General features: G+C 35.5%; 3 protein-coding genes across 4 annotated transcripts; all 3 read right to left on the bottom strand.

Annotated features, from left to right (window-relative positions):
* Positions 1-140: 140 nt before the first annotated feature.
* LOC110736283 lies at positions 141-7214 on the bottom strand. Its single transcript, XM_021916466.1, has 9 exons — positions 6485-7214; positions 5211-5297; positions 4995-5084; positions 4597-4677; positions 4293-4487; positions 2075-4189; positions 1430-1576; positions 816-1192; positions 141-640 (listed from the first exon to the last, which is right to left on the bottom strand). The coding sequence occupies exons 1-9, from the start codon at positions 6542-6544 to the stop codon at positions 496-498; spliced, it is 3297 nt and encodes a 1098-aa protein (XP_021772158.1). The 5' UTR covers positions 6545-7214; the 3' UTR covers positions 141-495.
* A 2716-nt stretch (positions 7215-9930) lies between these two features.
* LOC110736285 (homeobox-DDT domain protein RLT1-like) lies at positions 9931-16147 on the bottom strand. Of its 2 annotated transcripts, none has more exons than XM_021916468.1 (8): positions 15540-16147; positions 14150-14257; positions 13408-14043; positions 12855-12934; positions 11640-12056; positions 11451-11534; positions 11263-11360; positions 9931-10476 (listed from the first exon to the last, which is right to left on the bottom strand). In XM_021916468.1, the coding sequence occupies exons 1-8, from the start codon at positions 15544-15546 to the stop codon at positions 10410-10412; spliced, it is 1497 nt and encodes a 498-aa protein (XP_021772160.1). In that variant the 5' UTR covers positions 15547-16147; the 3' UTR covers positions 9931-10409. The 2 variants fall into 2 exon arrangements, with proteins under 2 accessions (XP_021772160.1, XP_021772159.1); XM_021916467.1 differs by having other exon boundaries at positions 11451-11543; positions 15540-16146.
* A 4306-nt stretch (positions 16148-20453) lies between these two features.
* Positions 20454-26737, bottom strand: LOC110736286 (signal peptide peptidase-like). Its single transcript, XM_021916469.1, has 12 exons — positions 26504-26737; positions 26276-26416; positions 25397-25512; positions 25126-25277; positions 24923-25008; positions 24114-24241; positions 23943-23993; positions 21996-22082; positions 21832-21901; positions 21065-21201; positions 20832-20909; positions 20454-20740 (listed from the first exon to the last, which is right to left on the bottom strand). Exons 2-12 carry the CDS (start codon positions 26313-26315, stop codon positions 20654-20656), a joined length of 1032 nt encoding a protein of 343 aa, XP_021772161.1. The 5' UTR covers positions 26316-26416; positions 26504-26737; the 3' UTR covers positions 20454-20653.
* Positions 26738-27866: the final 1129 nt, after the last annotated feature.

The raw sequence follows: 27866 nt of genomic DNA on the forward strand, positions 1-27866 counted from the left end.
AATCTGTATATATGAACAGATTCACCTTAAACAAGAAAGTCACAACCAATTTGTATTATTAAGATAAAATTATCAAAAATTCTGAACAATCATCGCGGTATGGTCAATGTTCAGCCAGTTATACATGGAGACTGGAAAGCCCTGTCAAAGAAGGTTAGAAAACCTGAAAATTGCTTTCATTTAATCAGAATTTACAAGGCAGCTGCTTTTAACAATAGCCAGCAACGTACAATGAATATACATTTCTCACCCTCAATCCTCACACATCTTACAATTAAAAAGAAATTAAGGAAAAAAAAAAAAGAAGGAAGCTACAATCAAATTTTAGGGACTAGAGAAAGAATCAAAGAAAACAATCGAACCTCTGCATCTGGACTGTTAATATTAGTCCAAGATTCATAGCTTCATAAAGATCAGCACAAAATCGTGTGGAACAACAGAATGCATAAACTGTAGGAGAGAAACTTGAAACATGAATCTCCAAGTCTACAAATTTCATTTATCGGTGATGAATGAGCCAAGGTCACTTTCAACACCAACACTCGACTTATCAGATGTACGAACATTGTAGCGCTCGTATACTCTTTCTCGGTTTGCTGCCCACCACTGTTCTGCTTGTTTCTCACTAAACCTTTTCCGGCTGCAATAAACAGGGTAAAACAATAATTATTAACTTTAACAGTCAAAATGCCCCTGTATGGCTGTATCTGACGAGCCAAGATAAGTGGCCTACAGACTACTTGGAGTATGAAATTAACACGTCTACAACAACTTAAAACAGAATCTAAAATAAGACTACAGAAGAAAGAACTCACCTAAAACGAACTCTCTTTAGATCCTTGATACCTCCAGGTAAGGAGATAAATGTAATATATACACCAGGCTCATCCTGCTCAACCCATTCATTCTCTGGACGAGGCTCACCTTCTCGAGTTCTATTACCATTTCTTGTCGCCTCTGTACTAGCTACTCTACTTTGAACAGAACTACGGCTACTAGGGGTAGCTGACCCATTTGAAAACATAAGACCATTGAAACCATATGAGTCAAGGCTAGGTATCTGGTCATTACATTGGTCGATTGAGGGATTCGAGATGTCAGCAAAAGTAGGAGTGGAGGACAACGATGGAAATACAGGAGACTTGCTATTTCGCGTAGCTCCAACAGGTAGCCTTTCAGCCATCTCTTTGAGCTGTATGAAGAAAGGTATATATTACTCATCAACGCAAAATCACATCAATGATCAGTAGACAGTTGCAACAAAATAACTATCATTAATTCCTGTGAATCAAAATCAAACTCATAACAGGTGCACCAAATTATAAGAGAAGGCTTTATACTTTGTAATGAATTCAAAGTAACGTGATAAGTTACAAGAGTCCAGAACAATAAAGAAATATAGAGAAAGTGAAGAAAATCTAAAAGATACCTGGGCAGTTAGTGATTTGATCACTTCCTTGGCCGCTTTGCATTTTGCAGTCTCTTCACCTGCTATTGATATCGCCTCCTTTAATTGCTTATTTGCTCTTTCCAATTCAACCTCTTGAACCTGAGCTTTGCGAGTGAGACTTTCAACCTAAAAGAAAAGAACTGGGTAAATTATGACCATGTTGGCAACAGCATACTTTAAAAGTAATTAGACTAAAAATAACAGTTCACTCACAATTGAATCTAAAAATACCAAATGACCATAAATTTGAACTCACAGATAATCATCCTCATTTCCATAACAAACTTAATTAACAGATCTCCGTTATGAAATGTAATTGTTACAAATACACAGTAAACTTTCAAAAAGGCGTCTTATCATAGAAAAATGGAAACTGGAGTGATGCTTAACAGCATTGCTTCCCTGCTTGATACAAGGGATATGCCAAGAGTGTCCAAAAGTAGTCTTATTGTTAATAAAAGATTAGAGAAGACATTAGCAAGCATATAATCCAACTTCCAACCATTCTAGCAAAGCCACTAATGCCTAATGGTACTTTATAGAAATGCTAAAATGTTCAATGTAAAGGGATAAATCAATAGTCACAGAAGTAACATAATAACAAGTAGAAAATAAGTTCCATACCTGTGCTCTCAATCGGATAACCTCCTGGCTAAGGCTATCATTGGTCCCCTTGGCATCATCAACAGTCACTTTTGGGGACATAAGTCCTGAGAGGGTTGGGGTAGGTGTGGTTGAACGAGGTGGACTTGGCCGTCTAGAGATTGGTGAAGTTGCTCGAGAAACTATTCTGGATCCTGGAACTGAAGCGGAGAAAAATTTCTTTGATGACCCAAACATAGGATTGAAAGATTTAGATATATTAGCTCCCCATTGAGACCCTCCATTTGGTATAGGTGATACACGACTGCTATCATATTCATACTTCTTATTTTTCTTAGATCGACCTTCCGAGGAGCCCATTGAAGAGTATCTTGCAAGCTGACCACGGGATCCAGAATCAAGCTTTTCCTCTCTCTCATTAGGCTCAGTCCCTTGATTCACGATTCCTCTTCTACTAGCAGAGGAACGGGTTGAAGCACCAGTTTCAACTGCTTTCCTAAGTTTAGTAAGACAATTATCACAGACCCGATAAGGTTTGTTTGGATTAGGTGCCATGGAAGCCTTGAAAGACTTCTTACTACTACATGAATGACAAAATAAAAGCCCACAATTGTAACAGTTATGCCGTTTTCTTTTGAAGTTAAATGGCAGGCGACAGCCAGAACACATTGACTGATCAACACCTGAGACCCACTTATGTAGACATACAGCAGCAGTGAAGTTTGTACCACAAGCAATACTTCTCACTTGTTTATCTTTTAGAGCATCTACTAATGTTGGGCCATTTCGATCTTCTGTATCCCCGTGACCTAATCGTCCATTGGCACCCTTCCCCCAAGTGTAAACTTCAGTTCTTGAGGTCAAGGCAGCAACATGATAAGCACCACAAGCTATCTCCTCCACAAAACACTTTAAAAGCTTTCCTTCCACACGTGTCGGGAGCTTCCCATCACTATGAGGATTACCTAGTTGGCCATAAACAGGGCTACCCATCGTATAAACATGACCAGATGTTGTAAGTGCAACTGTTATGCTATGTCCACAGGTAACCTGACAGAAATTAGGCTCTACAAGATCAGCAACACATGTGGGCACAAGTTTTGCCTCCTTATCACCATGCCCAAGTCGGCCTTTATCTCCATCACCCCAAGTAAATAGCTTACCTGAAGAGCAGTTGCTAGACCCTGAGCTGCCCACCATAACTTCTACAACTGCAGCAGTATGCCAAACACCACAAGCAGCTCGAACTGTGCGAAGACCCTTAAGGGACTCCACTTCTCTGGGTATGGAAACACTTTTACGGTCTCCATGGCCCAAAACACCAAAAGTGCCATCTCCAAAAGTAAATAATTGCCCAGCAGAAGTCACAACAGCTGTGTGCCAGGGTCCACAGGAGATGTATGAGACATGTATGCCCTCTAGCGGACCATTCACTCTTTTCGGGACCCAGTGGCTTACATCATTCCCATGCCCAAGAAGGCCAAAATTGAAAGCACCATCACCCCAGGTATACAATTCACCAGAAAGGGTGACAGCACAAGTATGATGCTCCCCACATGCTACAAGCTCAATGTTGGTGGTGCTGAGGGCATCAATGAGCTTTGGATGTGATACATCAGCATCCACCCCATGCCCCAGTCTGCCACCTGTTTCCTCACCCCAAGAAAAAATCTCCCCTTGCTTGGTAACTAGAGCTGCATGCCGTCCGCCACAAGCTATGTTCTGGACATCCAGCACTACAGCCGACTCTAATGCCTTAGGCAACAAAGAATCCATCTTGTTACCAAAACAACTACCTGTTCTACGCACTCCACCACCCAACACACCATCTCCTGTACCTTCTCCCCAGATAAAAACATCACCCAGGGCATCCCCCTCATCAAGACCAGAACCTTGACTTGATGAGCTAACAGCACTTGATAGACTGACCCTAAAAGTATCTGCACCCATTCCTTTCATTTGACTATATACACTATCTGAACCTGAAGAAATGGAATGGACAGACATAGCAGCAGAATCTGAAGGGAAAAAACCCTTAGGAGGCGCAGTGAGCATCACATCTGAGACTGCTTTGTCCAAAGCATTTTTAGGGGGGCTGTCGTATGGACTATGAAGACGAAGGTGTTCACTGCTATCCTGAGTTCATTTAAATAAAACTCAATCAAGCATGGAATATAAAATATCAACAAGGAAATGATACTTTTTTTATTACTTCTGTTCCTTTTTTATTATGTCTAACCTTCTGCAAGCTATCTCCACTAGCAAAGGGAGAGTGTAAAGGAGAGCTTCTTCGTGTATAGGTCCTAGGACTATTTGCTTCAGATGGAATGCTATCACTCCTTGATTCTGTTCTCCACTTCCGTTGCTGACTCCTTGAAATCAAAGCTTTGAGACCACTAAACCATACTTCAGCTTCATCCTTATCCTTGCAAATCTGATGATAAAAAGTAACTTGAAAATTGCTTGAAGAGAAATTAAGAAACAAAAGGGCTGGAAGAAGGAGAATTCCATATAATAAGGTACAGAGTATAGAAAATTCGTACCAAGTCCAATGATCTATCATTATATATGAGAGAAAATGACTGGTACTCCTTCTCCGGCCGAGGATATCTTTGAAAAATTGGCTGTATGGAGATGTAATTGTTTAGTACAGATCCACATACATCCAAAAGAGTTCAGTCAAAATCGTACAACACCATTAGGAAAATTCCAAATTACCATCAAACAGCAGCTTACAATCCCTCATTCCTTCCCCTACCACCACCCCCAAATAAACTTTATTAAAAACAAAAAAGGCAAACAATATACCACGTGAATCACACAAAACACACAAGATATTTGGTTATTCACAAAAACAAAAAATTTACATATTCAAAAATAACTAGATTTTTGGTTTTACTTTTCCTAATAATATCTAAAACAAATTGTGAAAGTGACTTACTGTGCGCTGGCCAGAAATTATTCTGGAAACATGGCTCAGCTTCAGGTGCTTCTCCTCTTTCCCCGAGAACCATATCAAAACAGATTCATCCTGTAATCAATATTTCAGTCATAAAGATACTAATGAAAGCATTCAGAGTACTATTACCCAGTCAAATATCTGAAGCAGGAAAGAACAACATAAACAAACAAGTTCAAAAAAAAGAGAGAAACTTACATTTGATAGCCGGAATGGACAGAACTTTGGCTTTCCTCTTCTTCCATACTTAAGCAGATATGCACCTTTTTTAAGGGCAGTAATCGCCTGAAATGAATCCAGCGAATAGCCTATAAATGATCAAAATGATCGTTGAAATGCTCAAAGGATATTATTATACTGACACCTTGTGTTTGACTCCTTGCAAAAAGACTTTTCCATGTGAGAGGACAAACTATACATGTAAACCATCTATTCTAATAACTATGATATTCAGGTGGCCTCTGTTTTGTTATAGAGGGACCGCAGACAAGAACTACATACAGAGTTACTGACAGGAGTAATCAAACACTAATACTGAACTACATCTAGGGAACTGCTGGTATGAGACTAAGTGTAACATGGTTGAAATTGAAGATCAGCAATTTGAAAGATATAATTCCAAACCAACTGGTGTCTCAAACTTGTCGGTAATGTAACTGTATCTAACTCCCTTTCCGCAATGTAGCCTTTCCAATGACACCTAAACTTCCCTCTTTTTCTAGTAATATTAGCAGTTCATAAAACACTCAATTTTTTTAAGCTAAGCTTAGGCATTGTTACAACAGTAAATCTTGAATTTGCGCTCAGTGTACTCTTAAATTCCATTACTATCAGAAACAAAACCACGAAGTTGCATAATATATCAAAGTGAAGTTGAGTTGAGATCGCAAACCCTTCATATAGGCCGACTCAACAAGATACCAAATGCATGGTTATATTGTCTATGAACATCAATGTTACTCATATTCTTCATCACCGAAGCAATATTGTCTGATAAAAACACTTGGTAACGAAACTACACTCGTACCCTCCTAATTTGATAATTTACATAACAAATCAGCCAAATTTGGTGTCAGACAATTTTCATAAGTTACCAAACTCATAGCTAATTTTTCCTCGGATTTACTACTAACTAACTCCTAGTTACTCATAGTCCACTTCGCGATAACAATGTCATCTAATGTCACACTTGAACACGAAAGAACAATTCGAAAATCTCTAATTGGCCTAAACACCTAACAAATTTACCGAATTCGGCTTCAGCTATTACCATACATCTCAACTCCAAGCAATCATATTATTCATGAATGATAAAACTATTCATACTTTTGATTACACCAAATGTTCATAATAAGTTCAAATCATTTCAATTTCGCCTAAAAATAGCAATTACAACTCTAACAATCAAAATTGCAAAATAATTACACATAAAAAATTCGAAAAAAAAAAATAGTAAGAAATTAAGAATTTACCTGCTCAATATCCCTTTCAACAGGACCATTGCGAGTAAGATCTGTAGTCATTTTATCCATCTCCTCAAAAATTGAAGCTCAAACCAGATTTTTCCCCCAAAACCAAACACATAAAATCCAAAGAAATTCAACTCAAACTCAACTTAAATTCATCCATTCTCAAAGTAATGAAACCCTTCCATACATCAAATTTTCAATTAAAAACTTCAATTTCAAAAAAATTTCCTCAAATCAAATTTCACTTCATCATCAAGTAATCCAGAAACTTCGGATTTCCGGCATTACTAAGAAGCTTAATTTCAGCTGAATTACACTAAGAACTAACAAAAATCACACTCAAATAAGAACAAATTCGAAATCACAAAATGCGAAAAAATAGTGGAATTTATTTTTTGAGGGGGTAATGAAAGTCAAAGGTGGATTGACTAGCGCCGGAAAAAAGAGGAGAGAGAGAGAAGAAAAGAGGAAAATGGTCAGAAATGAATCAGCGAAAAGGTAGGAGAGAGAATCTGGGAGAGTAAATGATCTGAAAATTAGTTGCAGAGTTCAGAGGAAAGAGAGAGAAAGTGATATAGAGAGAGATGAGTTTTTTTTGAGGAGAGAGAAACTTGAATGATTTACTAATTACTCTTCTTAAAAATTAGAATTTGGTAATGAAAACAATAATTATAAAGTGATAAAGAAAAAGGGAAAAAATTAAAGTTGAAAATTGCTTCATCTATATCTATTGATCTATATGCATAGGTAATACAACTGATATGTAATTAGTATATACCTCTATCTTTTTATCGGATATACCTAGAAGATCTTAGAGTGTGTTTTTTTGTACATTTGGAGAATTTAAACGAGCAAATTAAAACAAAAATACGTGGATATGCCTAGAGTTAAGTGTACCCAGGTTCATGATTTTAAAAAAATGAACATGATATGATTGTGATGGACAAAATTATCCAAATTGTGTACGTGATTAATGCATGAATAATAAGCTATGAATTACCAATTTTAATTTTGAAAAACTTTATCAGAAAAATTATTTTTTAAAAAAATACATTGTATATCTATTAACTACATTCTTTGTATATCAAACATCTACTCAATTTTATAAAATTTGCATCATCCATAAAATTATTGAATAATTTATACCAAAATCACTTACACTAAATCGAAAGATAACTTAAAATCAATCTTACAACATAAGTTTAGTTGCTCAACCAAGTTATGTATCATTTATAATTAATTTATGAAGTTAGGTTAGAAAAATTATGGCATCCAACATTTGCTTACTACAATCTATGTCATGTGCTATAGTTCGTCATGACATTATTGAGCAAGAAAATATCCAATAGCATGGATGTAATCTCAAGGCTCCCTATCAACAAGAATAATGTCCATGTGCAAAGAATAGATGGACTTTAAGGTCTTCCAAATGCTCTTGTTAAGGTCCACTTTAATGCCATACAAACTTTAGGAGTAAATTTTATCAAGAAATATGGGGACAAGTCTCAAGATTTCTTCAAACTTTTGTTACATCGAAGTGATCAAATGGTCCTACCCTTTATATTGCATTTTGCATGAATTATGTCATCAATTAATTGGGTATTTGGGTGTATAGCATCTAAACCTTAATTTTATAATTGCGTAAAGAAAACACTAAAGGATTGGATTTTGTCTAACAAATTTAAAACTTTAATTTTATAATAGCGTAAAGAAAACACTAAAGGACCTTGTCTAAAATATTAAACACATTGTTTCAAAAAAAAAAAAATTATTAAACACCTGATTTAACTTAAATACGTACAATTGTACACATTCTTTGAAGAGGAAGCTAAAGCACCACCTATGCAAGGAGGAATTGGAAAGAAAGCATTAGAGTTTACATCATCAAAACTTGCATACACAATCTACCACATTATTTTTCAATTTAAAAGTGAATCTAAATTCGCTTGTTATTAGAAAAAAAACACAAAAATTAATACATTTTATTTTTATTTTTTTGAGGAAATACAGTTCTTTTTTAAGTATACAACTAACGTTAGCAATAACCCGCTTTAAATACGATAAACAATATTCAATCCCAAAAGGAAGTGTTCTATGTGCAAAAACATTATTCAATGGTTTTACTTAAGTGGTCCTATCTAGACCAACCCTACTCTAACTAAAATTGACTATACTAGTTAGATTTGTAGTAATAAAAAGTGGAGAAACCTTTTTTTGATTAAAAACCCCATAGGTTTGCATAATGGTACTATCCAATAATTTATGAAATAGTTAGACCCAACTTTTTCATGCATCCAATCTACATTTAGAAACTTAGCAAACGTGGGGTGGCAACTTGTTAACTAGCAAGATCTCATTAGAAAAATCCCCACATAATATACATTGGGTCAGGTCTAGAATGAAGAAAATAGTGTCCTAAAGATCATAATCATTTAGTTGGATGGTACTGTTGGTTTGTTTGCTTTACAGTACAAGAATGTTAGATTTTCTCTTCATACATCTGGTTCCTAGTTCAGTCTTGGAAGTATTTCTACTAAGTACAATCGTGAGTCGTGGTTTCACTGCAAATAAACGTTGTAAGCTCAACGCAATGTGTAGATGCCGATTTAACTTAATTAGTTGATCAAAGACTATGGGTGTTATTATCTGAGATCAAATTTCATCTACATTGTTATCAGAATTTCTAACAAAGTGAGATGTATAAAGATAATCATAGAAGGGGGTATTTTGAAGCACCAAAAATAAGTATCAAAGTGGAGCTTTGGTTAAGGTCTTAGACCACCTAAGTTATTAGATTTTGTCTGTTTTAAGAATTACACTAGGGAGATACTTTCTTTGTTCTTTAATAATTTAAGTGTATCTACAACAAATTGGTTCCTACATTCTCTTTTCTACTTTTTGATCATCTTACTTCATCTCAAGGTATACCATTAGTATAATAATTTAGGAAATACATATAATAAGGATGTTAATAGTCAAAATAATACATTGAATACGTGAAAATTCAATTATTGCGGTAGATAAATAGCGGATGAAGTATCAATGCAACACTTTATTAGTTACTATTCGCAACTCTGTTTAATACAGATAAACATGCAGACATGCGTTATGCAGGCACAAATACATTAATACCATACACATACTTTTGAGCTAAAGTGAAAGCGAGTCCTCGAAAAAACATGGGTAGAGAAATTTAATTAATTATCTTAGTCTTTTCATGTATTGTGTTAAATTACATTCAAAGTCGCAATCTATTTTTACATTCAAAGTCGATTATTTTAACAGCTATCATTTTTCCCGAGTGATAAAATCTAGTTTGTTATATGGGTAAGATGGGGCACATATTATGTACTATAGCTCCTCAAAAAGATAGTGTGGATGAATGTTTTGCGGTATGTAAGCTGGTAGTGTAAGATGGTGGTATGACTGGTATCAGACTATCAGTTAGATGAACAAATTAAAAGCACCCATGAGATACATCGGAAAACAGATAGATTAATCAACACTAACAAAAGAAACCTAAGCCGTGACATAGGCAAAACAGCACGTGCAACGTAACTTGCAGGTGCATAACAAAATTAGTTTCTAAACAAGAACAAATCAGATAATTTACACAATATATGACAGGGCCAGGATTGATTGAGTGATCAATCTTAACGACAAAAGTTGATCAAGCAATCTTGCCAAAAAGGACATCGCTAAAGGAGCAGGAGGGAGGGGGGGGGGGGGGGGAAGAGAGTGACATAGGTTTGGACTTTGATGGGGGCATAGAGCAATGCTGTTCCATCTAACCAGCTGTACAACCCACCAATGTACTTTCTGAGGGTGCAAACACTTTCATCAAACCCGAACTGCGAGCTCACTTGCATTAAAATTCTTTTCGGCCAGGCCTGATCTGAAATCTTACCATGTTTGACATTACATATTCTCAGTCCATAGAGGAGCTAGTTTCTGCAGTCTCATCTTCACTGAAACTCGATGGCATTTCTATTGGTCTGCAAGGAACAAAATTCCAGTTTTGGTAAAGCAAAGGAAGAAAGTTATATCTATGTTAGTTGCTTCCATACTGTCCGCGAGTTTATAAGGTCAACTTAGTAGTAAGTAACCCTTTACAAATCTTACATAAACAGCAAATTTGCTAACATAGAAAGCAGGCAAGCAGACATGTGATGAGTGGAAAGTTCAGTTGAGAATTGGGTCTAGTAGAAACTATATCAGCTCTTTACAAATGACATAATCAATCAATCAATCAATCAATCAAAGCCTTAATCCCATAAGTGGGGTCGGCTACATGAACCAAATTTGATTATTCCGTGAAATCATCAACAAAAATCTTCCTCCTCCATCCCTTATGATCCAATGTCTCATCCTCATGCAAATCCATATACTTCATATCCTTTCTAACTCCTTCCTACCAAGTCATTTTGGGTCTCCCTCTCCATCGTCTAACCCCTCCATGGGCCCACTCTTCCACTCTTCGTACCGGTGCACCCTCAGGGTCTAATACCACAATCATTACATACCCCCTCTGTTCAAACATATTAAGGACAAGACATGATTCGATATTGTCCCCACACCCTCCACAACTCCATTACTTGTTCTAAGCAGGTTAATTTTGAAAAATACAATCATAAATTTCGTGTAGACCTTACATATTTATTATCATACATCTCAAGGTACAAAATTTTAACTTGATATTGGTACTATAACAAAACAAAAGATAAAAATAAAAAACGAACGCAATGTCATATTTAGACAAATACGCGATTGTTTTAACTCACCCTCTAATCTGTCTTGACCACTGCGGTGGCTCTTGAGATGATGGTTTGATAGCAACATAACCTTCCTGTCGCAACTCTTCTCTCCCTCTTTTGATAGCCTTAAAATGCATACAAAAAAATCACAACCATATGCAAGAAAATACTTTGTAAGAAATTAACATAGAATTTTGTTGAAGGCAAAATCTCACTCTAAGCTCATTTGGACTCATTTTCGATCTGATTGAATCATGATGATCAACTATCGGTCTTCTCTCTGCATAAAATTCTTCATCCTGCCATCCCTTAAATTATTCAAAATTCAATATAAAGCTCATCCCACTCACAGATTTTAAAGGCTAAAATATAATAAAATGAAAAAGATGCGGATCTAAACACACCTTCATTATCCTGCTAGGTGGTACTCTGTCTTCTTTATCTATGGGGTCCTTATTCCTAACTGGTGCAGCAGCAGACCTGGAATCTAATCGTTCCCTTGTACGGACAGCCACAGAATTCCCGTTGTCGTAATCATTCCACCAGGGCTCCTCTGGTTCACTGGTAAATTTTCCGCCATCAGATCCCATACCTGATGGTCCATGCTTACGCAGGATACTGTTGTTCATACTGCCATCATAATCTGAGCTTTCTCTAGCAGAGTAAGAGGCCACACAAGATGATTTATGTGCTGGAAGTACACGTCCTTGATTAGGATAAGTTGACTTCTGTTTAGGTTGGCGGTAAGAGAAACTGTCTGAGTCTGTCTTATGCAAGGATCTGTAATCAGCAGGAGCAACAAACTTGTCCTGATTTCGTATCTGTAACAATAGACATGTCAGTTTGCAGATAGTATAAGAGCAAAGAAGTAACTACATTTCAATACAAACAAAAACTTCCCAGTAAGGCAGTACCTGCCCACAGGCATACATGGAGCAAAGGAGAGGTTAAGCATTCAAAAAACATAGATGATGGGACATTAAATATCACTAGTATTAATTTCTAGGCATTTGTTACGAGTACACACTACCACATCATGGATATTCAGTTAGATGAGATATTCAATATCACTGGAATTATTTTCTAGGGGCAGAATAATACGAAGTAATTAATTTTATTTTTTTTAAAAAAAAGGGCTAGTTTGTAATTAAAGTACTTCCTTGAGCACCAACAAGGGAAGAATAAGGGGGGCGGCGGCGGGAGGGGAACAAAAGCACTGAGCTTTACTTCCTTCCCCTTGATAATTGCTTTGAATTTCAGCTAAACTAGAATGTAAATAACAGCAAAAACTTTGCATGAGAGATGTGGAAGAACATATCAATTATATACTCTTTAGCATTTCTTTCAATCTGACTTAAATAATACATAGTAGAGCGGCTTTCCTGGTGATCAGTCAACATCTTCTTCCTGCTTTTACCTTATCTCAAATTCCCAGTTCATAACAGGTGATTGTTTTCTTGTGTCCTTTAACAGCCTTACCTTATCTCAAATTTTACATGTTGCTACCCCAGATCCTCTAAGCAGAAATACTTAAAATCTTGAACCTATACATGATTATAAAAAAAATAATAATAATAATAAATAAATTTTTTTATAAAAAAAATCATAATTCCACTTACTGTGCTAAGGCTGGGTCGCTTGTGAATGGCACCAATATCAAGAGAGCTAGAGCCAACAGGTACTGAAACTCCATAAGCATCTGTAGAACGAAGCAAAAGAGCCAAGAACTTAAGAGTTGGAGATGAAATGCAATGTGATCATTCATTGGGATACATGTAATGATGAAAAATCACATAAGATCAGAAACATATCTTGGCCAAGTTAAACAAAGCAAAATACAACATTCAAGAAAATTTGTCCAGAAATAGTGTCCCAGGGTACTACAACTACAATGAACATAAGAAAGTGTTTGGACCCTCAACAAATAAATCCCACCAAAGCACTACATATTAAAGCGGAACAACTTTTTCTTATACCACATACCATGAATTACTCATACAATCATCAAGGATAAAATCACCTCAACTTTGACAGGAAGTCAAAGTCAGGACTTCACTCTCTTAAGTTTTAAGTAAAAAAACAAGATCAAAATTCCAAATTCTTTTGCATTGTAACATTTAAGTTCACTAAAAGACATGATAAAAGACCATATGATGAGGAGAACAAACTTACCAGAATTAGCATTCTTGCTTGGTGATTCAAACGCACCTGGAGGAAGTGGATCAAATTCAATTCCAAGGGGAGGACCATCCTCTTGATATTGCCTTCCTAGTTGTCTCTTGACTGCAGTTACAGCAGCATTTTCCGTCTGACCCTTGATTTTCAAGTATCCTGAGGGTCCCACACGCCTCTTATTTTGAGCTATAAGTCCATTTGGTACCCGATATTCTGTTGTTTCGACCTCCAAAGAACTCCTTTTATGGGGGTAAAAGCTACCCTGCAGAGCTGAATTACTTTCTGAAGATGTATCATCCATCTCAATTCCATCATCAAGCACCCTTTGTTCATAGTTTATCTCGGCAGCAGGAAAATCATTGTTACCAAACCTCCGACTCTCGACCTCCCTCAAATCAGCAAGCCTATAATCACCTTGTTTGGTGCTACTGCATGAATCCTGTTTTAGCCCACTACCACGATCTTGTATAACACCACTTGAAAGTTCCTGTCTGCCAGGTGGGTTTAGCTCACCATTTATGATTCTCTTATCCTTCAATCTGCGGTGGCAAAACCATCCAGAAATCTGCTTCTCAGTCAGACCTATATTCTCTGCAAGCTCTGCCTTCATGGACTCAGTTGGGTACTTATGTTCTGGATAAAGAATCACAAAAAGCAAAAGAAAAAGACATCAATCATTTGCACTACAATGATAAGAGTTTTAATTTTGGGAAGTTCAAAAGACAAGAAGAATTTAAACCATTATAAAAATCCTCCAAAGCTTGAAGCTGGTACGGTGTCTTGAACCGCCTTTTCTTGTTCTTCTCCGGAAGTGCTTTATTTTCTTCACATTGTACTTCGTTAGAATCTGAAACATTGAACAACATAATAATTAACAAGCTAAACAATAATCCTTTTCCACGAGATGGAAACCATGGGAAGGTTAGTGAATTTTTTTTTTAGTATAGACCAAAAGCACTCCCATTCCAATCTAAATAGTGCTTAATACATCTTTAACCAAAATGATACCAAAGTAAAAGCATTAAAACAAATAAGCAAGATTTCAAGGAGAGTAATTTATGATGATTTTGGTGGCATAGCCAGGTTTCAGTTTTACATGACACGAGTATCAAAGATGATATTGCTCATTAAGATAATCATAACTTGCAAAAGTTTTGAATCTCTAGTCTATACTATACATCCAAAAGACACCAACCAAGACATCGCAGGAATATGACTAAATTTTAATTGGAAAATCAGTAACAAGGTGTAACAACATCATCCAAACTCTAACTATTAAACTGATTATGGCACTTTTTATCAGCAAACTCCGCAGTTTCAGATCCTATCTGTGAGACGACAGTAGAGATGAAAACAGCAGTATGTACTCATAAAAGTGCCTTTATCATGCGAAATTATCTCAAGAATCATCTAATTGGGATACAACACATCACGTTGATCTCCAACACTTGTTATCTCATCTTATAAACACTAGTTTCAATGACAAACCCACAATATAATACGCAATTATGGAGCAAATCTAACAAGCTCGTTAGGGATATAAAGAGAACAAATAAAACACAATGTAGGTTCACTCCAATGTGTAGATCGAAATCGGAACAAACACGGCGATAGTCACCCATAAGCTTTCACATGATTTGCCCTTCCGTTAAAGGTATCACTCCTTGAACAACAAGCAATTTATTACACACAAAATGGGTTTTTTTTCATCCAACACCAAAAAGGTGATACCAATTGAAAATTCATAGATTTCCAGTTGACAAACAAAATAATCAGTAAACATGCCATCAACATACACATAATAATACGATTAATTTAGCAGTTTGAACAACAAAAATTTAGCAGTTCATACAAAATATCAGCATAAAAATAAGCAATATAAACTGGCTTCCCTAAACATAAGAAACCCCCAATTCCCAACAAATTTAAACAAATAAAACATCAAGATTACATGAAAAACATGCAAACCCAGATCAAAAACAATTATTTTACACAAATTAAACTCAGAAAATTGTATGAAAACTCCTTAAAATTTCCTCCAAATTGACTAAACAGGATAAAATGCTGTAATAAAAATCAAAAAATCCAAATTTTAACGATCTAGGGTGGACATATAAAATTCCCATTACCTTCCATGTAGTGTATACAACTCCAAAATCCAATCAAAGTTTTTGGGTCAATAAAAATTTCCAATCTTTTTTTGTTCAAAAGTTTTTTGTGGTTTTAATGGGGTCTTCGAATCTGGAATCCTAAATCAAGAGAAAAATAGAGGAGAGAGAAAGAGAGAAGAGGGGTCTTTGAGGACAAGGCAGAGATAAAATAGCATCTTCTGAGTTTCCCATCAATTTATGCAATTAGTAGTATTTTTTCTTTTCCAGAAAATTGATTTCTGATCTCGGATTTTGTTGTTTTAATCCAAATTATGTTGCGACCCTTCACTGTTCGTGTTTGTGTTATTCATTAATTTTTTTTTTTATTTTTTTTTTTACATTGGAGACTTGGAGTCCTACTCTTGCCCCGAGTCGATTGAACTTGTACACCACAAGGGGTGGGCTTAAAAATCCGATTTGCGATCCGACTGATCCGACCCAAAAAGGCGGATACTATACCCAATCCGATTTTTTAAATTTTGGATTGGATATCCGAAAATTTTGATGACGGATTCGGATCACGAATCATGAAAAATTAGATGTCTAATCTGATTTGATTTTACTTTTTTTTTTTAATATTTTTTGTATTTTTTTTTTGTATTCCAATTATTATTTATTTTAACCCTCCATTATTTGATTTTAACCCTTCACTATTTGATTTTTAACCCTCTAAATTAAGTTTTTTATAAAAAAAAAAAAAAAAAAAAAAAGTGGATGAGAAAACACACATAACCAGCCCATAAATTGATCAAAAGTGCGAGGACCAAAACCCAATCAAAATACCTCAAAAATGTTTGGAAATTTGTATGATGCTAGCCCTAGATGTCTACAAGACTCGACCAAAATATCAGCCAAAAATTCCAAGCTAAATGGTCGCAAATTTTTTTTTCCCTCAACACTGGCAGATTAGTTTAATTTTTGACCAGTTGCCAAAAACGAACCTTGTTTAATAGCTACGCTACTTCATATATTCTCATATTTTGCAAGTAAAAAATAGACAAAAAAATTAACCAATTTAGAAAAAAGAATCACCTCAAAAGCTTTAGAAACGAAGGAGAATGATGTCGATCAATCAGAGCTTCGAAACTAAGTTTTTTGATAAGATTTGTCAAATTCACCCCTCATCAAACAGCAACTACCCCAATTTGATATGGATTTTAATGGATATAACCTTCAATCTTGGTTGAAAGGTTTGGAATCTTGAGTTTTGGTCCTGAAACGCAAAGCTACACGAGCATAAAATCTAAACTATGCCAAGAATACACAAGCACAAGCTTACGTAAAACTTTACTCCCTGAGTTTCATAATAATTACAACACTTTTCTTTTTCATTCATTTCATAATAAATACAACACTTCCTTCTTTCCCTTTTTTTTTTTTTTTTTTTTTTTTGTAAGGACCCACAATTTTTTATTATTTCTCTCCTAAAGATATCTAAAATTTGAACAAATTTTTATAATAGGTGGTAAAAGCTTTAGTTATATTGTCTTGAAGGGTAATCCAGTTGTTTTCCTCATTTTTTATACCTTTTGATTTAATTTATCCCTTTCCATGTTTTTACACATTTGATGAAGTAGCTCGTGCATCAATCTATCACATACTGAGTTTTGCTCTCTATTTCAAGTAAAAATGCTAATTGTGCATCTCTTCAAGCACTTCTTCCTTGTTTCTTTATCTGCCCATGCCTCTTCACAACTTTTGAGATTATTCTGGCTTCCTTGAACCTGTTTTGAAAGAATAGGATAGTAACTTGTATCTTTCTTTGGACTTTATGCATGCTCAAGCCATTTACTGGCTTATTCCATTCCTGCTTGACTATGTTATTGGCTTCTCCCATATTTAGACACCATTCTTCGAGCTATAAGGTCTTCTTTTCTTGCGGAGGGAATGACTAGTGTGCAAAACTATGCGAGCATGATCTGAGATATGAATCTCATGATTTTATATGAAAGATCAGGAAATTTACATTGGATGTTCCTGGATTTTATATCTTAATGTCATATTATCAATGCAGGGAAGTCAAGGCCATGGCTGCAATGTCTCACCCTAATATTGTCCGCTATTACTCAGCTTGGGTTGAGAGGAAAATAGCTGGTAACTTTTGAAGCTAGAGAGGAAAAGAAAATAGCTGGTAACTTTTGAAGCTGGAGAGGAAAAGGGGTCATATCAGGAACCTAAATGCATAGATGATCCACTTTTGTACATTCAACCATAGCTATGTTCAGGGGCGGATTTAAGTTCAAAGCAATGGGGTCAATTGACCCCACTTATTTTTAACTAAAAATTATTTTTGAAAATATTTATAAAATGAAGAAATAATGATTTATTTAACATTAAATTAATTAATATGAAAATTTAAAGTAATGTATCAATACACATTGAGTTAACTATGTGCAATATAATATTTACGTAGTTACACGTAATTTGTTATTTTATAAATAATTTTAATATTATTTGTTTTAATTAATTTTATTTCAACAATAATACCGATGAATTACACATAAACTTAAATTCAGTATATACATTATATAAATATATTAGAGTTGCCGTATTAATCATATGAATATATACATATATATAAAAAAAAAAAAACATATATATATATATATGTTTTTTTTTTATTTATTCATATGATTAATACGGCAACTCTACTATATTTATATAATGTGTGTGTGTGTGTATATATATATATATATATATATAAAAGTAATGATTTACAAAATAAAATTGTACTCATAATTATTTTTATAGCAAAATAAATGGTTGTTTCTCACTAAATTATTTCTCCATGCCATGATGACAACAAGGAGAAGATGAATTTCATATGTTGGTTAACTCATTCTGATCTATATTTTAGATCTATCATTCATATGAAGCATAACGCTTTTGTCGTCAAATGGGAACACTCAGCTTTTGATCGAGATTTTGAGAAATTGAAACTATAACTTCTTTTTTGTCAAAGTGACACCACTGTTGCCCCTTGTTCGTTGTGTAATAGGTTATTGGGATACTGTTGTGGGATGTTCTTCCAATACATAGGTTCAGCAATGTTGTCGGGGATGAGGAAGATGTGCCTAAGTATATTAACGGAAGTTTTGATTCAAATGCAGGATCGGAGTTGAGAATCCATTTCAAGGAAGAGAGATTCATAAGGAAGCCATATTTGCTTCAACCTGTCATATGGATCCTTAAATTGAAAATTTTGAGAGAAGCTATAGCTATGCTAGAATTTTTTTGTATAGAGCATTATTTCAGCACTCAAAAGTCAAAACTCATGAGCAACTAGTTAGTGTGCAAAATGGTTTTGTACAAAGGTTTAATATACTTGATTTTTTGTAAGAATTAGAGCCCTCATATCAAGTGCCAACATGAGGTGTGTAACCGCTAACAGGAAGGCCAAATGAATATTTTCATTGCCCACAAGCAAAACATCTATGTAGTTTGCTGTCGTTGATTAGCTGAAACTCTGCCCAACTTCCTTGCTTCTTGGCGTTTTGACAAGCTTCTATAGATTTGACTAGGGCTATTACCACACCCCACAACCCCTTCCACACACAGCCTAACTAAGGTTGATATCTAACACGGTCTAGCAGATGTGAAGTCCAACGTTATAGCACTCGTTGAGTTTACCTTATTGATCAAACTACACATCGAGCATTGCCATGTCTCTTGACTTTTCTATCTTCCATTGGGGAGTTAGGGTGCCTGAGATCGCACATTTGAAGTTTGGATGTCGTCAGTCCCGTAACAAGTCTTCGGTAAGACCTCAACTATAAGTAGATTCTCTTTAACTATTGTGTTTTTTAATTTTATTAGTATATATTTTTGCCTAGCTATTAATGGTCTCACCAAAGACCATCTTATATAAGTTTTTGTATGAGTAAGTGTTGAAATATGCCTTAATCGGGTTTAGGAGTAGCGAGCTATAGCTCGTGAGGTAACTCAATAGTTTTGAAAGCATATGGAGTTGCGACGGAATTGGAACTATAGCTCCTAGGCGAGTGAGCTATAGCTCACAAAGATAGTTTGGTTCGAGCTATGCCAAATATGCAAAATAGTTATGGTTTTTATTGTAAAAGTTATATTATTTTCTATAAATTTGTGGTTTACAGATTTATTATATTATTGAAGATGCCGTATAATTATTAATTAATGATATTTTCTTCTTCCCGTCGGGAAAAAAAAATGTTATAGAACGAAAGTGCATGTGAAGGGTATGTCAAATTCTAACTAATAGTTTCATAGTACAAGCCTATAAGGTCGTAACTCGCAGAACAAGGGTGTAAGGAGGAATAAGCAAGTGTTTATGGATTTTTTTTATTTTTTTATTTTATTTGTTTGTTGTGTTAAGAGAGCCACAAGGACAGACAATGAGAATCGATCCCAAGATCTCTTAAACCAAGAGGGAATCTTTAATTATCTGAGCTACCTCATTCTCATGTGTCCAAGAAATTATGGTAATACGTAAAGCATCTTAACTAACATTTTAAGTAGATCTTTTTCATTGAATTTGATCACAATTTCTTACCCCACATACTCTATCCGTCGATATTACAGAACCTAGATGGGATACTCCGTAAAGACAACTCAACTTTTGTATCAGTTCCCCTAACAACAAGCGCTTGATTCGTGCACACTCCAAACATTTGAGTGCCACGGAGGGTGGTCTTGTTTCAGGAATATACCATCAGCGTTACACGCAGCCCGGGGACAGGGAAGGAGGGATATGAGGATCAAACATTCAAACACCTGATCTCGGGTGCAGTAGGTTGAAAAGCTTACCAATCCTCCAACCCCTCATCCTCATTTATGCGTTTACCTTCGCCTACAAATAAGCAATTCAAAGTTTCTAGAGAGTAATATATAATATGTTAGATTTGAAAAGCAGCAAAATCAGTTAAAAAAAAAGAGCTCCGTTTCCTATTATGGGGCTGCTGATAATGATATTATCCACAATTCCATCAAAATCTTTTACAAGGGTACTGTGTGAAGGTGCATAAGTTAGAAAAGGCCCCGAGAGTTTGAGAAATTCCAGCCCCTAATGAAACATAATTCAGGAGCTGCAATGTAACTGTTTCTTCGTCTAGACTCTTCTATTCCTCTTTCTTACTAGATGCAGAGTTGCTGTCATCTTTAGATGACGTATCCTCGGCCAACTTTGACTCGTCAAATTCCATCAACTGAACATATGCAAAGCAGAAAAATCAGAGAAAGCAGGAAGTGAAACAGATACAAAATTGAGCCCTGGGAATTAAAACAGGAGTCACAAACCGGTTTAATATCACCGTTCCACGTCACGTGTACAGCCAAAAATCCAATGACAGCTGGTACAATGTAAAGAAGTGCAGGCTGAAAGGAAAATTAAGATTATTAGAAAATTTAATATAATGCCTAATCTAGCTAATTCTGCTTTGAAATACACAAGAAAGATTGGGAAAATAAGTCCACAAGGAATCGGTAGGAAAAGGAAACAGTTGCGATGGCAAGGAAGAAGAAAGATGCACCTGTGCAGCTTGAAACCAATTCATCACAACAATTGTAAGGATCATGCCAGCTGCATACCCGACAAAAGCACTTTTGAAGTATTGGCTTTCTTTCCCTCTAGAAACATCAAATCGTAATGCCAGTGCCACAAAGATGCCTAAAGAAGTTGCAAAACCAAAACCAAATCATTAATTATAAGGAAACGCCTTTGCTCATATTACACAACAAAATGTCATTTTCTAAAAATGTGCAGGAACTCATATGAAACCCCCCTCCCCCCCTCTAAAAGGAATATCCATTCACAATAAAGATGCCTTTCCACATCCAGTCTCCAGTAGTAGGAATACCTCACATTCCCATGGTCAGATAACCCATTTAACAGCAAAACACCTGCAGGGACTTGTCACCTTTTTATCAACATTTTGCTTTTGGGGTAACTACTAGGGGGGTCCATGGCTGTATGGTACTGATAAACTACACCACAGATATACCGACTAGGCAACTACGCAGACCTAAAGTACCCTCTATTAGTGCCTAGCTTTCCTGGGCCAAAGTCAGATCTCAAGCAAAACTACAGAAATTAAAATATGCCAGCCACAAGTTAGTCTTCACAGCTACACAAATTCCATATATATTCCACGATGCCACCTACATTAATTGCAAAATCGAACCGTATACTTTGCACACTAAGTCGCTAACACAGACTTCACATCTCAGGAAGAAACAGGAAACAATAATAATTACAAATCAGTAAAAGAGCCTAAACAATTAATTTTCCTACTCTCACCAGGGATAACAATATCTCCTAGTCCCAGCATGGAATATGGTCTTGCTGCATCTGCCGTGGGAAACAAAAGCTGCAAAGTAAATGAACCATTAACAACGATAGAGCAAGCATAGATCATGTAATTCAAAGCAATACACAAATTAAGGCACTGACTTAAAACTTACCTTGATGGGTGCATCAAAGGACTTGGCTACACTAACCATAACTGGAGTAAAGAAAACCCAGAAGATATCATACAGGAAAAGTCCACCCTGTAGTTTACCAATAATTATTAAAAAAAAGAAAAATGTAAGCTGAAGAAAGGATGAACTTTACAAAAGGCAGAACAGACGCCAATTGGCTATGTTCACGGAACCACAAATCAACAAAATCTATCCAATGACTATTCTTAAACATTACTGTAAAAGTAGAACTTGTTAAAAATAGTAATTTAAAGGATCTAACGAGAAGAAGAAACCCTTGAATGAATTCAAGAAGCATTAAAAATATCCAATTTACACAAGCACGTACAAACTGAGAAGCACATCACCGTCATTATCATATTGGTGTACTTACTAATATCATTATCATCTTTGGGAGTTCAGGCAAAAGATGTTTAAAAGAACAAAAGACAAAAGTGCTGCCTCCAATTCTACACTATATCAATCAATCAAACCCTTAATCCCATAAGTGGGGTCGGCTACATGAACCAAATTTGATTATTCCGTGTAATCATCCACAAAAATCTTCCTCCTCCATCCCTTACGATCCAATGGTTCATCCTCATGCAAATCCATATACTTCATATCCTTCCTAACTCCTTCCAACCAAGTCATTTTCGGTATCCCCCTCCCTCGTTTAACCCCTCCATGGTCCCACTCTTCCACTTTTCGAACCGGTGCACCCTCGGGTCTCCGTCTTACATGCCCAAACCAACGCAGGCGATTTTTCCTTAGTTTGTCTGCAATGCCTGCCTCACCTTCTTTCTTGCGAATAACCTCATTTTTTATTTTATCTCTTAGAGTGTTCCCGCATATCCACCTTAACATGCGCATTTCTGTAGCCTCCATCTTTTTAAATGTACTCTTTCCTAGAAGCCTAACATTCTATACCATAGAGAAACACTGGTCTTATGGCACTCTTGTAAAATTTTCCCTTCAACTGTAAGGGAATGCTTCGGTCACATAACACTCCCGTGGCCGCTCTCCATTTAAGCCACCCCGACTTAATCCTATGGGTCACGTCTTGATCAATGTCACCATTTTTCTGGATGATCAACCCAAGATACTTACAACATTCACTCATGGTCAATTCTTTTCCATCCAAACTCACCACTTCATCACTTGTCCCCCACTGAGTACCAAAGCGACATACCAAATATTCAGTCTTACTCAATCTTAGCTTAAACCCTCTAGATTCCAACCTTTACCTCCATTGCTCCAACTTGGCATTAACCCCATCTTAAGTTTCATTTTTTCCCTAAGTTATATTTTTTCTTCACTTGTTATTCTCTCATTAACTACTTTCCATACATTCCTATCTAAGACTAAAATCAAATTTTCATAGTATGATCATGATGTTCAGACCTTCTATATGTTATATAAAGAATTTTCCAACTCTCGAGTAAATCATTGGAAAAAAGGCCAGGAATCCCAATTTCTAGTAATCAATCAATCAATCAAAACCTTAATCCCCAGCTACATATACATGAACCTAAGTCCAAAAGTGATTATTCCGTATAGTCATCCACAAAAAACTTGCTCCTTCATCCCTTACGATCAAATACCTCATTCTCATGCAAATCCATTTGCTACATATCCTTCCAATATCTAGTAATCAGGCACATTAATTTATTAATATCTAAAAATACAAGCCCATAAAATGTTTTATATGCACAATATTGTGCAAGGCAGGCAAAAATTATCTGTTTTGGATGGAATACTAAGAATAGTTCAAAAACAAAGAAATAACAAAGTCAGTCAAGGTATAGGATGACTTTAATTACACGTATTCATTGAAACCTGCTAAAAGCCTATAGAGAAGCCCAGAGAAAATCAAGCAATACTTAGTCAGAACTCAGAAGTAACAAGTTGGCCAAGTACAGAAAACCACAAATTTAACAGAAAAATTACCAAGAGAATAGCACCAGTCTTGAAAGAGCCAAGTGAAAGCATTTCGATTCCCTGAATGTTAAGGGAAAAAAAAAATAGTTAAATTCTACAAAAGGAAAGGGCTAACTCATAATAAAGGACTGAGTGGGCAAATCAATAAAGTTAACACTCTAAAGAGCCTAACAGTCAAACCTGAATGCAGAATGCCAGGCCCAAGATATTGTTGGCTAGCCAATGCTTCTTTGCAGCATACCAGACACAAAAGAAGAATCCAGGGATTGCAGCAACTACCTGAGACTTTGTGAACTCAATCTCCAAAGCTGTGTGGCCAAACAAAAAGCATCATTGTTGATACTACAACCAACCACACATGAAAACCTCATTTTAGGTAAGCTTAACCAATAATCTACTTCATCAAGCAACACAGCAGTGTGCAAGGGCACAAACACACAGGGAGAGAATTTGGCATTTGAAAAAAAAAAAAAAAAAAAAAAAAAAAGCACACAAAATGGTTGTGCAGGAACGGGAGCGTATTGTTAAAATCCAAGATAGTGAAAACAGAAATCTTACAACATTAACGAACTACCACGAGATCGTTTCCCATTTCATTGGAGTAACTCATAACATTTCTTAGCCATTCGACACATTATTGATGGTCTTCCAAACATAAGATATGTATTAGTAGGAAATATAAATAATAAAACAGATTAAATATACTCCTAGCTATTTCCATAAATGCAAGATCAAAATCTCAAACCACCACCCACCAAAAAATGTTCATCATGTACTTTTATCCTTTCAAGCAATTGCATTACGAAAAATTGAAGCAGTACCAAATACAGAGTAAATATTTCGTATAAATATATTAGCCTCGGCCATAATACCATAGTGGCAGACTACAGATACAATTGCATAACAATAATTAAAAACCAGCGGCAGACCACAGAAATAACAATGATAATGTCAAAAGCTTCAAAAGGACTAAAGGGCAAGTAACATACAGCGGAAGTAAGGAAAGCGCCAGACAATAACATTTTCATTCCAGTGCTTTGGTAGGAAACGCTTTATTGCAGGTAACAATGTTGCACTGCAAAGGAAGACAGCGCATAACAGAACAAAAATAGGTTTTAACTAAGGGAGAACCATCAACGATACATTTGAAAAATATTAAAGCAATAGGCTGCACCATATGGTGAATACTTACGAAAAAGCTAATATTCCAAGAAGAAAGAAATAGCAAGTCAGCACGGCATTGACCAAGTCCTTTGAAAAGAATTTGAAAAGTAAAAACAGAGATAACAGCATGGCACTCCCAACCAATGGAAATCTCATAGCATGTTCATTGGACATGGTCTCCTGCATCAGACACACAATCATATAAACAAATAAGCAACTTATAAGGTAAGAGCCGCCTCCACCATCCCTATATAGGGACATTCATTGTATAGCAGCATTGCATATTCTTCAGTACTTACAGTTGGTGGTGTATCCTTGACTGACCGGTAACAGCCAACAAATACAGCAAGACAAGCTGTTAATACCACGTTTACATTTGGATTCACCTTCACAACAAGTGGTGCCAAAGACAAGCCTGTAAGACCAGCAAACCCATGGCATCAAGATACAATTTTCTTTTTTCTCTAGTAAAAAAAAGGGGGTTAAAACACAAATCAGAGCATCATTGAATCGCAAATGAGTAACTAGATACTAATTACAAATAATATGAAGAATTCAAATCTCAAGAGCAACCCTTCAAATCGCATCAACCCCCGTCATGCTACCACAGTCACTTCTAATATCAACACCAACTAAAAACCAACTTGCTCGAGCACAACCATGACAACTACAAGAAGCTTTGGAAAGCTTAAAAAGTCAGTCATAAGCTCTACACAATTAGCCTACTTAACAATTCAGCAACCTTATATAACCATCTGCTACTAATATTATACTGTTTCAGCAACAATTTTGGGTAAAGCCATGGAGGAGTACGTTTATGCTGCCCCGCCCCACCCTAGTCCACGTCCCCGCCCCACGAACCAATAATGTATGTTCAACAACCCCGAGGCCAGTTTCATTTACATCTGACTATCAATTCAGAATGCCAACTACTGTATAAGCCTTCTTTTATCCTAAAATTGTCATATATCAACATCATATGCATGACATCCAACATACCAATTTCAATTAAAAACTTATCAAATGTCACTAATCAAGCCATTTAATACCCATAACTAATTGAATTAAAATATAAAAGAAAAGGATACTAAATATACAATTTATAGTACATTTAAAAAATCAAGCATGAACAATAACTCAATTTATATCATAACAATCATTGAAACAAAATCACAAACCTGCAAGGGCCAGATTCGCTAAACGTTCAAGGTTCTTCATTACTTCTCCAAATTTTACACTTAATTCAGCTTAAATTTCCCAAATTCAACGACCAAAATCCCGCAAATTCAAAATTACTTCTTATTCTATAAAAATTACACCTGCAAATCAACAATCGAAACCAATCAACACCAAATTAAATAAAAAAAAATTACCCCAACTAACCAAAAATCCAGACAAAGAAATACCTCTGGAGAAGAAATTAGATCTGATAATTAATTTTCCCAAACTATGTCTTCCCCAAATCAAATCAAAATCGCGGATCGAAGAACTAGAGAGAGAAAAAAAAAAGGGGGAAGAGGAGAGAGAAAATTAGGAGAATTGAAGAACTAATTAAAATGATAAGTTTTATAATTTTCCAGATTGCTAAATTGAGATCAAATCTAAAAAATAAAGTTTGGAAATTAAATTAGGGTTTTTAACTAATTGGTTGAAAATTTTTATTTAATGTAATATAACCGTTAGTTTTGGGGTGATAAATTTGATGAAGACATGTAGTTTCACTTAAACTGGGTGACAGACGAATCAGAGTTGAAGAGGTTATGACGTGGCGGTGTTTTATTGGCTGTGAAATGTTTGGTTTGAGGTTTTGTCTTGAGAGGAATGAAGTTGGATTATTTTGTAGCGGGTAAAATATGTTGGAAAATGTTTATTCCACGTCAGTAATTTACGTGTTGATGAAGTGGCGAAACCAATCAAAGAATGCCATGTCAGATTTTAAAATATCTCAGTAGTTTTTGGATTTGTTTCCTAATAGAGAAAATTAGAACAAAACGACAATGTGATGTTAGAATTTAGAAGTGTTGAAGGTTGACTTTGTTAACACTAAGCATTACAATATGAATGAAAAAATTGAAAACTATGCACCATTAAAATAGTACGTAGTATAAATAATTTAAATCTCAGTAAAGAGTATATTTTAGGGTATGTTGAATAATGTTTTAGTTTATAGTTCGAGATGAAGAGAGTGGTATAAATTGTAAAAGAGAAAGGTAATGTTAGAAAATTACTTCGTATATGTTGAGATAATTCTAACAAATATACTTACACGACTATATTTAATTTTACATAAGCACATACATTGATTATAGTGGCCTAGTGTATGTGTATAGTGCAAAAGTGAGCAATTAAATAAAAATAAATAAATGTCTTAATTGGGACAAATTAGCTCATTTGACCAACATTAGCTTACTGACTACAAAGATAAGTTAATTTAGAATGTTTGGTAGAAAGTTGATTCAAAGAGAGTATTCCACTTAATAGGCTTATTTTCAAAATGCTTATTCTACTAAATAAGTTCTTTTCATTAGCTTATTCAATATTTTAAGGTGAAATTACACTTATACATCGATTTAATCAAAATCCCTACCCCAACTATCTACCCCCACAATTGGCTTATTGATCATTTCGCAAACTCAACCAACTATAAGGAATCAATTGTTTACCAAACAATTTTATACAATTAGTTAGTTAAATTAGTTAATACAACCATCTAGTTAAAATCAATTGACACCATCTTATTCAACTTTGAACTTTTTACCAAGCACGGCT

This window comes from Chenopodium quinoa, unplaced genomic scaffold (assembly GCF_001683475.1).
Source record: "Chenopodium quinoa cultivar QQ74 unplaced genomic scaffold, ASM168347v1, whole genome shotgun sequence".
NCBI lineage: Eukaryota > Viridiplantae > Streptophyta > Magnoliopsida > Caryophyllales > Amaranthaceae > Chenopodium > Chenopodium quinoa.